The 12,762-nt window shown below is 46.4% G+C and overlaps 1 protein-coding gene across 1 annotated transcript in view; it reads right to left on the bottom strand.

The window, feature by feature from the left end:
- Positions 1 to 11,967, bottom strand: part of ANKH (ANKH inorganic pyrophosphate transport regulator) — a 107,551-nt gene extending 95,584 nt beyond the window's left edge. The window contains exon 1 of the mRNA XM_082289688.1: positions 11,355 to 11,967. Coding sequence (XP_082145814.1) covers positions 11,355 to 11,450 — 96 coding nt within the window. The 5' untranslated portion in view covers positions 11,451 to 11,967. The remainder of the gene's footprint in view (positions 1 to 11,354) is intronic.
- Between the last annotated feature and the right edge of the window lie 795 nt (positions 11,968 to 12,762).

Below are 12,762 nucleotides of genomic sequence, written 5' to 3'. Positions count from 1 at the left end.
GCCTTTTCTGGACAGCAACTCAAAGCTCACCAACAGGTCAAGCCTAGACTAAGAAAATGTCAAGCAGGATACCTGCTGTGATTTATCATGAATTTATTTAAAGACAGAAACACTGGTCTCTGCACTGTATTAACAGAAAAAACCCACACTACTTATATATTAGATCCAGAAGGCACCGCTGATGAAAGCTCTTCCCAAGACTATTACAATGCTGGAGCATGTCCTAACCAGCAGACTGTTGACTGCATCTCAGAAAGCTCGTATAAGAACAAGACTGCGAATGCTGAAAGGTCGTCATGCTTTCATGCTTTGAAATAAAACACTCTGAAGCAAAATGACTGCCCACAAGTATATAAAGAACAGTGGTGCAGTGATCAGGAGTGCTCCCAAGGTCACATTTTGGAAAGATAAAATCCATGTACAAAACCATTGATTCAAAAACAAAACAGCATTTGCACATGCAACATGTAACCAGAGATGGCTCAAACTATAAGCAACACCTCAGGTACATGTGCAGTTACAGCCCATCTCCTTATTTCCTTGGCCTTACAGTCTTGGATGTAAGTCAGTAGTAATCAAGACAGTACTTTAGCACCACTCAGTGTATAATTCTCCTACAAAGGCAGTCTCCTGCTCACAACACACCTCATACATATGCATGTGCATGTGTGTCTTAAAGAAGCATGTGAAAAACATGCTTACCCGTGACAAAAAAAGCTTTCAGCGGATGACTGCCTTTGGTGTTTTAATAAGCTGAAAAATGTTGCGTGGTTTGGATTTTCTTCCTCTTTTAAAATGAACACTTAAGATTGCAAAATTGTTATGACCCAACATAACTACAGGGGAAGCTGACAGTGCTGTCACACTAAATTTGGAGGCCTGCATTACCAGTTGTTATGTGCTGCTGAAGTGCAGAGAAAAATGACCAGAGATGTCAAGTACTTCACCTGTCATTTTCACTTCTGTTGGGCAGAGTTGGTGGCTGGTGTGACCCCATCTTCTTAGCTGGCCTCTTGGGCTGAGTAGGTTGCAAATAATTCTAATGTTCAAAGTCATATCCAAAATGACACAGTGGAGGAGGAAGGGGGATGGAATGATGGAATAAATTACCCAAGCCAGTAACAGGATGAGGGTCCCTGGTAGCAATTAGGGAGAGGTGCTGCACTGCAGCCCCAGCCTGGGAACACAGCCACAGAGATGTCTGTATAACTAATACACTCCAGCACCCATGGGACAACCAACCAAAGAACCCAAAGAACTGAACTGGAAAGACAGTAAGAAAGGGTAAGTGAGAAAGGTCAAGAAAGGCTGCAGGGCTGTGGACATATAGCATATGGGACCACAGGACTGAAACCTCCCCTGTGCTTGCCAAGTCTTGTCTCCCGGCAGTTTATGCCTTTAAAAAACTCAGCAAGCCTCCAGCTAAAAAGCAGAGTTAAGATCTCCCTTACTTCCACACTGAGGACATCTCAACACTCTGCTTCTCTCATACTGGAAAGGCTCCTGCATTTCAATGCACTTGGTTTTTTTGGATGTTTTCCCCTCAGCCCTACCAGGGAGACCCTAACACAGTGTATTGCTCACCTGGGTGGCAAAGGGCATGCTGCCTCCAGTGAATGCTTCTAAAAGGAGCAAGACAAGGATTCACAGTCAATACTTCCACTAGCTAGGTAGCCCTGGTTTCTCTCCCTAGCAAGTGCTCTCTGTATGCTGAATCTGGGAGGCAGCATGTGAAAACAGGGTGCTGTGAGAAAACTGTATTATGACCACCAATTATTAATAAAATAAATTCCTCACCTCTTAGTGGCAGGTTTTATACACTTTACGTTAGTAAGAGCCTGTAACTACAATGCCCTTCTAGAGTGCACTGAATGCCTTTGAGGAGGATGAGGTTCTCAAGCTGGTTGTCTCCCTCACCAGAAAATGTGGTCTTCAGGTTTGACCCATCATGTACAGCACTTTACAGTGATCACCACCTAATGCTGTCTAAAGGCCAACACTCTTTGTGCCACATTTAGAAGGAAGTAAAGTGAGAGGGAAAAACTTCTGCTTTTTAATTGGAAAATCATCTGGAAATCTTTTAAGTTTAAACTCTGTTTACCACCCCAATCTTTCTCACCGCTCCTGCCCACATTTTTCTCCACAGCAGTGACCTAGGTAACCTCATTTCCCCTTTCCTCTCCTTCATGACCACAGCACAGTTCATACAACTGCAGATGGTTATCAAACTCCCTTTTCCGTCCAAGCTATAAATGCTTCACTTCCATAATCTTTCCTCTTGCGTAACTGACATTTTTTCCCCTCTCAACAGAACCAAAAATGTGAAGTGTCGTCCCACCCTGTGATACTGCTAACAATTCATTTTCTTTTCAAATGGCCTAAAGGTTTTTTAATTGCTAAGATGCTGACAGAGGAAATGGCAATGAAGGACTTGTTCAAGAATCTGTCTTCCATCTGCAGGACAGCAGATTTGAGATCAAAGGCTGCCAAGTTCTAGGAGCACATTGGTATGCTGTGGCAAGGAAAGCCTTTGCCTTGAGGAGAGAAGCTGCCAGAGGTGGATCAGAGGCTACCTCACCTTACCTACCCATGGCTACAGGAACAGCAGCTACTGCATACTAACACAGAGGTTACAAAAATAAGATACTGGTCACTGGTACGCAGCAGAAGGAAGGAGGGGTGAGTAGGAAGCGAACAGGAAAAAGAGCCCAATAAAATCAAGACATAAAACCTGCATTTTCAGGAAAGTAGATGTCAAATACCATCTTTTAAAAAACAAGGGAAGAACATTGGGTTATGTGGTTGCACCCCTTATACCTACACACGCTGCACATTGGACTTGATGAAGGAAAAAAATCAGTCCCAGCTGGCAGGCACTACTGCATTCCTCAGCCAGCACAGGCAAAACCCATGCCAGCACATTAAAGTTCAGGTGCAGCCTGCATTTGACTTCATTCACTAATTTAAGTAAAAAACACAGGTAAGAAGGCCAGAAGACAGACCATCTCCCAGTCAAAAGCCTTTCAAATGTACTTGTCAGCAAACAGACTAGCACATGCTTTGGTTTGGTGAGATTTCAGCCCCAGAGAACCCTGTACCTTAGGGAATGTTTACAAGGAGTTGGAAACAGGTAAAGAAGAAGTATAAAACCATGTAGGTTCTCCAGCTCCTATGCATGTGAATTTTCTCAGCACTCCACTGAAAATTTTCTGGGCTGTCAAAATTGAAAAGGGTTGGAAAAAACTGCCTTAACAATGCAGAAATACTATGTGAAGCAAAACACTTGAAAATAAGTAGTGTCTTGCAGTTTATTCACTTCCCACACTAAAAGCTGAACTCTTGCTGAACCACTACATCAGTAAAGAAAACTGGACATGTTGGGCAACAGTGACCACCCTTTCTCCAACAGTAACACTCCAGCCAAAACAGGAACAGTGAATTTTTTTGCATCATCTTTGGTAAAATAATTAAAATGGTACTTGAGAGATTTCACACCCTTGTGGCACTTATTTTTCAACAACCTGCTCCTTACTCTCCAGTATTTTTCCTTTGTCCTTTTTTAGAATGCTCTTGCAAAAGCTGTGGAAATCAACTGTGCCTTTGCAAACAACAATGCTCTACTTCAGCCCTCTTTGGAACAAAATGAATATTTACACCTGGAATTATTCTTAGTTAATGTTTCATGCAGGCTCTTTTATTCTGCATTACATCAGGAGGGAACTCATCAAGAAAAACTGCACATGTAGAAAAACTCCATAGCTAGGTAGTGAAGTTCTGTGGAAAATCTGAAAGAGAGGTGATACCGTGGAGGAGACAGAAGATGGGAGAACTGCAGAGCTTTGCTGTTTCAGACACTGAAGTGCACGGGTCATTCACATCTCTTATGCTGATTCTTTTTTAATTCTCTATCTAATGGTTATCTCAAGAGACAGTGGTGGTGTCTAAAACCATAGCTACAGCAATATCATGTCAGTAGAAAATCGAGCAAGCAGAAAGAAGTGCAATCTGATGATCTAATTGCATATTAACATTCCTGTTTCCCTCACCCCAAAATTCACAGGTTTCCAAGTACAAAGAGCATGAGGTATCAATAGCTGATTAAATTAGTTAGTTAAAATCTAAGATAGTTACAAATTTCACGTATTTTTTTAAGAAACACATTTTCTGATATGTCATTTAAGCAGGAATTGAGCTCAGCAGTAATATCTGTTATTTAAAAACATTACAGATTTCTCAAAGTAGCTGCAAAGCAAAATCTGTTTGGAATTGCTCAGTTTTATGCATGGAATTTTCTGCATGAGCTGGCAGATATATTTAAATTTTCTATTTATACAGCAACTTACATCCATGTTTTACAAATATGAAGGAATATACTTTGTAACTGCCTTGTGAAACACATCACTATTTTAGAACTGATAAAACTCACACAAAGACAGAGAAATGTCTTTTCTAGGATCAAGATAGGAACATATAGAATCTGCACTTCCAGAGCTGGAGCCTTGAGTGTATGCCTTCTTTGCATATAAAAAGACACTTATCTTCAGTCATAAGATTGGCCCTGTCATATAAGCCTTTGTATACAACCAAGTTCTTCAGGCAGCAGCAAAATGAGCAATGATTAAAAAGCAATCAGCTCAGACCAAAGCAAATGTAAAGAGAAATCAGCTTTCTTGGTTTTAGAAAAAGGCAGCCAAAAGAAATAAACAAGAAAAGCCCCGAAACAAATCAAATGGTCATTTCACAACCCAGAGTTTTACTTCGGGGATTTCTCAACATGATACAGAATACAGGGGTTCAAAACCCTTTCAAATTTCAGTTTTGAACCCATGTTTTAAAATTAGGCTTGGAGTATTTTCAACCCCTGATTTCAATTCCTGATGCTGTCTTAGTCTTCCAGATTTTCACTGGCAAAGAGAGGAGAAGCCTTATCTCTGAAATAAGCATGAGAAGTATTTGGTTACCCTTAGCACCTTTTTCAGTGGATATCTAATGATATTATGTCTGGAGTTATCTCCAGAGAGGGCCCTCCAGCCTAGAGACTGGGAACTGGGACTGCTTGGCAAAGCTCTAAATGCTCCTTGTCTCCCACTGCATGAGTTAATCTTCTGGTAGGGAGAATTGTTTCCATCCCACAGACCTCAAAGTTTTATTCTCCAGCAACCTGGTGGGCAATTATCATCTGAACATACAGTTTTGAGATTAATTAAATTACTTCATTAAAAAGTGGCTGCATGGAGTTGTTTTTCACTCCCTCCTTCCAACCTGTCCTGAAAATAAGCTATCTCTACAGCTCTACAGATAGCCAACTCCTTCAGACATGCTGAATGGTTATCATCAAGTACAAAACCTCCCAGTTCTTAACAGTGAAGCATAAGAAAGTCCAGAGAAGTCCTTAGAGCCAAGCTGACACAGCCATGGGAGGTGGGAGGTGGAAGGCACGGAACTGGATGGTTTTGTGAAGGAAGGAGAGAGCAGGATAAAAAAAGGGAAGGTTCTGACAAACGAAGCAAAACAAGTCCTAGCTCAAGATTATGTATTTTACACTATGGCAACATGGAGCACTGCAGGGAACGGACACCTCATTAGTAGGTCATTCTCATAATTTCTAGTACCATGTGAACTCTCCAGTGGTGATAGCCCCAGTGCTCTTCATAACCTGTTTATTTTGTACCTTGCATGCTATAAAATGCAAATACATATTGGTTTAGCTGCCAGGAGTAAGTCTTTGTCAGCTTTAAGAACATTAGCGCTTTGTTGGGATTTGGCTTTTATCTGCAATGGTTTATGAGATCTTTGACTTCTTCCCAGATCTCAGCATGCACTGCTTGCTGTGAAATGCCAGCAAATGCTCTGTGCGAGTGGTGAATGCAATGCCTGGGGTCTAAGGCCCGCTGCACTAACACAGACAGATAAGCCTAATTAACCTCTAGGGTAGTCTCAAGAGTTGTCCACATGGTCTAGAGCCCACCTAGCACTGGTGTGAAAACCTCCAGTGCTTGACAGACGACCACTTAGGAGCTAGGGCTGGAGGGCACAGGCTGGCATGCAGAGGGAAGTAAAGCTGTGCTGCTTACAGAAAAGTCTCTGGAGACAATGCTGAGGTATAAAAACTGAAAATTACTACTTCTGGTGTATGTGGTTTGGTTTTTAATCCTTCATAGAGGGTCTCACTTGGATTTGCTCACTCTAAACAGGAAAGCTGGATGTATTTCAGTGGTCATTCCTAGCTATTTCCTTTTTTGGCTTGTGAGTTCTGCAAGAGAAACTACTTCAAAATAATGCCATGGAAAAGAATAACAACAAAAAAACTTCTGTTGATAGTTTACTCTGTATATGTTTCCTTCTTCAACATAATTTCATCTAAATTTAATTTAAAATGCTGTGTGGTTCACATTCATTTAAAATAAACAGGACATTTCCATCAGCATACCCTATTAGTAATGCGGCTGTGGTAATAACATAGTCATGTTGGACACCAATTATAGGACCTTGTTAGCTTTCTTGTTTATATGGTACTAAAGTCCTACACAATTTAAACGAGTCCCTGACCTCTTACAACATCAATAACAGGAGTACTTTGCACTCATACAGCACCTTTCATCTCAGAGTGCTTCTGACACATGAATTTTCATTACATCTACATACAGGTAGGTGTCTAGGCACACTTCAAAGGCAGGGAAACTGTGCCACGGAAAGGTTACACAACTTGGCACAAATCCCTGGTGAACAGCTGGGAATGTGAACTCTCCCATTACTTGTTTTGAATGTCCAGACAATAATGCTTACCCCAAAACCGAGCTTCATAAGGCATTAATCAAAATGTTTAACCCCCTACTAAGTTTGCAAATGGCATGGGCAGACAATAAGCTCACTAATTCTTTTTGATACATTATTCATGACTTGTTCTCCTTTTCTGGCAACTTTCTTTTTTTAAGTAAAAAAAAAAAAAAACCCAGCCAAAAAACCAGCCAAAAACCCAAAAACCCCCAATCAAACACAAGAAAAAACCAGCAATTAATGCAAAATAATTTGGAATCTAAAACATCTAGCATTTCCTTTATGGCTCGCCTGCTGGATCTCAAACACTACAACGTGGGCAGTGTATGGCAACTTCTCTGCAGGACCAGAGCACCTGAATGACCTCTGGAGAAGGAGGCAGCAGGGCTGTGCTTGCTCGGTTGTAGTTTCCAAGGGCCCACAAGCCACTGAACACCATGTCTGCATACATAAGTTATGCTGGCAAGTTAAACTGCCCGGCCAACAGCTACTGGCAGTGACACAAACTAATGATCAGGGGCTCGACACATGATAGCTACAAAGTTTGAAAAAAATACCCCAAACAAAAAGCCCCTCCTAGCGTTCCCGCTGATAATTAAGGGACTACTGCAGACAAGCCTTGAGAGCGAAAGAACTGCTCTCTGCCGGGCCTTTGCCACCCCATGAGCATCCGGCAGAGTAACCAGCCACACTTGCAAACTGTATTTAGCGCTCCCTATGGTTGATTCTGTGCTTCTGAGAAAGAGAATTCATGCACACCTCAGCTTTCCCCCCTTGCAACAATGCTGATGCAAATGCATGCGTATGTTACAAGTCAGGCCACCACAACATATGTGAGCAGCTCTGAAACTAAAAGAAAACTGATGTGGGTGGTGACGGATTTTTGAGCCTACAGGGTAGCGATGCTGTTATTTGCTGGTTGAGTTGTTTGAGGTTGCGTTGTTCTCCATCACATGGGAGGCATTAATTTATGCATTTATTTCTAAGCAAGTACATCCAGCATTTTTCATGGGAGCCGGAATTTTTAATGCAAACTCTGGTCTCCAATGGCTGAGCTTTAAATACAACAGCAATTATTATGAATCTCAGGGAAAGATGTTGAGAGTTGAATGTCATCGATGGCAGAATGAAAGGGACCATCTCTCTTCTGGTGGTGTTAAGCTCTTGGGATGAAAATGCTCTGTTGTGTATATTTGTGTGTGCATGCGTATAGCTAGAGAAAAAGAGATGTGTGCACATGAACACACACATTACTGACATACAGAGACACAGATTTGAATGGAGAAGGAACGTTTAACCAAAATATTTGGGACTATTTTGCTGAAGGCCATACTCTTAAGAAGAAAGCTACGTAGTATTTAATTTCATAAAAGCCATGCAGCACTGTAAATAAATTGGAAATGGGTCACAGAAGGAAATCAAGAAAGTAGGTTAGAAATGGTTTATCTCTCTAATATTCTGGTCATTTACCTGGTCATGCATCAGGATTACTTTTAGTAGCGGGTAAAAATCAGGTACTTATCTAAGAGATCTTATGAGGTGAAGAAATTAGGTCAGCTCACTAAATTGGAGTAACATTGTAATATAGCCTTGTCCTAAGGCATCGCTGGATTAAAGTCCAGGGGTCAATAGGAGGCTCTTCACTGGCTATAGTGGTCCTGGAAGTGACTTCATGAGCAGAGCTTATTAGTTCTTAAGCACTGAGCCAGCATTTTTTACTTCCTGTAAACTAAACATGCTTGCCATACCAAGCATCTTATATGGGGCAATGGTGACAGCCTTAACCTATGGTCTACAAACATTCTTTAGCCTTACTGTAAATTTCCTTTAAAGTAGCAAGAACCTAGAGGCACCTGCATACCAAGGACCTGGTAATTTTCTAGTGATGTCTGCTATTGACTACAACTACTCAATACCCTGAAAAGCCTCTCAAGGTAATAGGAAAAAAACAAAAAGGTATAATTATCTTTGTTTCTCATTTTTCAATCTCAGATATCTAACAGTATAAGGTTTTGCTAAGAAGGCTCTGCTTTGAATGCTCTACTTCCAAATATTCTCCCCACTTGAGGGAGCAATGTATGAACACCATATATCAAAAGGGCTTATGACTTACAGCATTTCTTACACATCTCTTCTTCCCTGGTCAGGCAAGGTCCATTCTCTCCCTATTTTTTTTTAGTCATCTCTTACTTCTGATGTGTAGTTCTCCTGTCTCTTTTACAGTATTGTCCAGTGCAAGTAACACTACTTCATGCAAATATTATTTCCCTTATCATTCTTAAAAATCTTTCTTATCTGCAGGATACATTCACAGGAAGGGGTACCACAGCCTTTGCAGAGCTATCTGTTGGCACACCCATTCTTCTACGTTGCTTCCATTCAGACCTGGCATTAAAATTATTACAATTTTGTAACGCAGAAAGGTGACTGGCTCAGCAAGTCAATGTACTTTCAGCCTCACAAGTCCAACAGTAATGTCCTACAAGTGCAAAAAGTAACTTCATGTATTACATGGAGGAAAATAAAATCACTGTCCTTTTGTCTGTAAGAAGAACCTTCAGACCTGGTGTAGCTTTGCTCCTGCTTCAGTTTCCTTATTTCCATGTAGGTAAGACTGGTACAAAAACTATCTTTCCAGTTTCTGCTCCTGAAAGATGTTAGAGTTCTAGCAGGCTGGATTTCTCCCTTTTCAATTAAATACCTCCCCAAGCTGCCATCTGAGACAAGGGATAACTCCAACTCTCCTGAAGGGCCAATCCTATTACTTGGCTATCAGACAAAACAAATTTTGTAAGATATTTTTGTTTCTGACGCTGTCAAGGTTGTTTAAGTGTTTACATGTATACTCCACAGATTAACATCCCTCCTGTGTACCCAGCCGGACAGAAGGCCCCTCACTTATAAAATTACTTGCAAAATTTTGAAATCCTGGTTCAGAGCACACTGAAGCCAAGGGGATGGTTTTTTATAGGCTGACATTTATCTTGAATTGAGCTGACCTTGTATGAAGCAAATTGTATGAATGCACCTGTCATACTCAGTTTGCTGAGTGCACTGCCTTCAATTTAACTTCTACTGTATGTTATTAACATGGCATAGTTATTAGCATTTAAATCACCTTTTCCTTTGTCATTTCTATATTTAGATTTCCCTTCCCCCTCACCCCCCAGTATGTTTTATAGAAGACTGACTTAGTAGGAAAGCATGTAATTGTTAGATAAGGATGGAATTGTATTTTTTAGTATCACTCTTTATTGAAAGGACTAGGAATCAAAATGCAATTGACACGGCCATGACAAACATATGATTAATGTTAGTTGTTTTTTCCCACTGTCATATTTTTCCTTTCACTTTCTTCTTTACTAATGCTTGAAAGTACCCACTAGTTTTCTGGTATCTTTGCTCAAGAAGCACGGGAGCAAGTGGCTATTCCTCATAGCCAAACCGAGTGACTTAGGACAAGGATAAAGCTATTTGGGGTGCAATACCTAGTGCGGCTGCCCAGTTTAACACTTGTGAGCAAGTAGTAGTATATACCATCCTACCAAAAATGTAACGACAGGTCCTATATAGTGCAGCCTAACACAAGACCGGGGCCTGGACTGTCATAAATACTGAAACGTGAGAAGAGATTCCCCGACACCCCAGTGCAGTGGCAAATGAGCACCTACCGGGGATAGCTCGGGCAGAGGAGTGAGTACGCCAAGCACTGAACATGTTCTCGGTGCAAACGCAGCAAGCGGGGATTGGGAGGACAAACTGGGATGGCAGATAGGCTGACGGCGGGTTCGGATACACCGGGCTATCTTCTCGGTGTCCATGCCAGGGGACAGCCTTAGGTCACCAACACCCCTACAGAACTACAGCAGCGCTGAGGCGCACAGAACACGGGCGGTGCAGGGGTGCAGCGGGAGGTTCACCTGCTCGGAGCCCCGCCGGGAAGTCGCCCCCTCCCCGCGGGGGCGCGGAGCGGCTCCCCGCGGGATGCCGCGCTCCTCCCGCGATGCCGCGGCGGGGGCTCCCGGCGGCGGGGCCGAACCGCTGCGGCAGCGGCAGCGCGGCGGGGCGGGGGGGCCGCGGCGTCCCTTCGGCAGCGGGCGGCGGCAGCCGGGTCGCCCGCCCCGCTCCAGCCGCCGCCGAGCCGCGCTGCACTGCGCTAGGGGCTGCTGCACCTGAGCGGCCGTGTCAGCGCGGGGATAAACCACAGCCAGCCCCCGGCCAGTGCATTATGTAATTTCAGATTATATAATCCTGAAATGCGAGGGGAAAAAAATCCCCCAAACAACTCAAACCCTGCCGTCCTTCCCCGGGCATCTCCTGGGGGTGCGGGGCAGCCCGTGCTCTCGGGCGGCCGCCGGGGCAGGCACGCCGGCACCGGCTGCCCGCTGTCCCCATCGGTGCAGGGGCCGCAGTCCCCGCCCGCCGCGATGAGCCGGGGCAGGACGGCAGGGCACGGCTCGGCACGGCTCTCCTTCCCTTTCCTTCCCGGCGGAGGAGCCGACCGCGCCAGACCGGCGCTGCGGGAGGGCGGGCGAGCGGGAGAGAGAGGGTCGCTCCCCGGAGAGGCGCTGCCTTACCTGCTCCCCGAAGTCGATGGCGATGTTGGTGATGCCGAGAGGGACCAGGAACCGGATCAGGGGCCAGTAGTTAGTGAGCGCTGGAAATTTCACCATAGTCCCAGTTGCGCGGTGACCCGCGGCGCATCTGCCGTGGCAGGAGACGGCGCGGGAGGACGGCGGGGGGGAAGGATGAAAGGGCACCGGAGGAGGGTGCGTGCGTGTCCCTGTGCGTGTGTGCGGGCGGGGAGGGGGGGGGGAGATAAGGGCGAGGGAGAGAAGCAGCAGAGCCCCCTAAAAATAAAGAGCCGGGGAGCGGGCGGGGGGCCGGTCCGGTCCCTCCCTGCCCGGCGCGGCGCTGGCTGGGCGGCGGGGCGCGCTGTGCTGCCGCCTCAGCAGGAGACCCGAGAGATCAAGTCCATCCCCGCCGCCCTCCTCCCACACAACAATGATCCGCCGCCGCTGCCGCCGCCGCCGCTGCCGGAAAAAAAAAGAGGAGGGACACCGCCGCCAGCCACTCGTGCGGGCAGCGCTGCCATCCTCGGGGCGCGGGGGCCAGGGGAAGGGCCGGGCCGGGCCCCCCCCCGCCTGACGCTCGCCGGCGGCGGGGCGACGGCCGCGGCGCCGCGCAGGAAAACACCGCCCTCCTCCTCCTCCTCCTCCTCCTCCTTCTCCTCCTCCTCCTCCTCCTCCCCGCCGCCGCGGGGACGGCGCAGGCCGCGGTGCGGCGCGGCCGCCGGCGGAGGTCCCCGCGCAGGGCGGTGCGGGGCCGGCGGCGAGGCCCGGCCGCGGGGCGCCGCTCCCGGTGCGCGGGCTGGCGGAGCACGTGGGTTTGACACACGCTCGCAGCCGGGCGGCGGCGCTGGGGGAAAGAGCGGCACCGAGCGGCTCCTCCCGACGGCGGAGCGGCCGCGGCGGCGCCGGGCCGGACCGGGCTCGGCACCTGTCCGCACCCCTTCGCCCCGCCGGGCCCCGCCGGGCGCTGTGGGCTTCCCCACATCTGCGCGCCCCTCGCCCTCCTCGTGCAGCCGGGGGCAAGGGAAGGCGTTCCCTGGCCGTGGGCTTCGGGCCTCGGGCAGGGCCACTCGTGGAGCTGCAGGAAAGATGGGGGTCCTGAACGAGGCGTCGACCAGTGTGTCTGACCCACAGCTCTTCTGGTCAAACACCTGAAATAAGTAAATCTTGAACGTTTGGTAGTGCAACATCTTCATCTTTCAAAGCTCTGGGGAAAGGTATGCGCTTGTGGCCCAAGGGAGCTTGCAGGAGGGCCCTCGCTGGCTGGGGCACTGGTTGCCTTCTTAGCCGGGACCTGCCAGCCTAAGGGTGGGAGAAAGATGAGAAAGCAACCCCCTTCGAAAGACTTGCAGAAGTTTCTCAGCATTTTCAAAACTGCAGGATGGTTTCAAGGTTTCTTTGTAATTGAGTTTTG

Source organism: Coloeus monedula (assembly GCF_965178545.1).
Source record: "Coloeus monedula genome assembly, chromosome: 1".
NCBI classification, from domain to species: domain Eukaryota; kingdom Metazoa; phylum Chordata; class Aves; order Passeriformes; family Corvidae; genus Coloeus; species Coloeus monedula.
The sequence above is the reverse complement of the archived record's forward strand: the minus strand, read 5'-3'. Positions and strand labels throughout refer to the sequence as shown.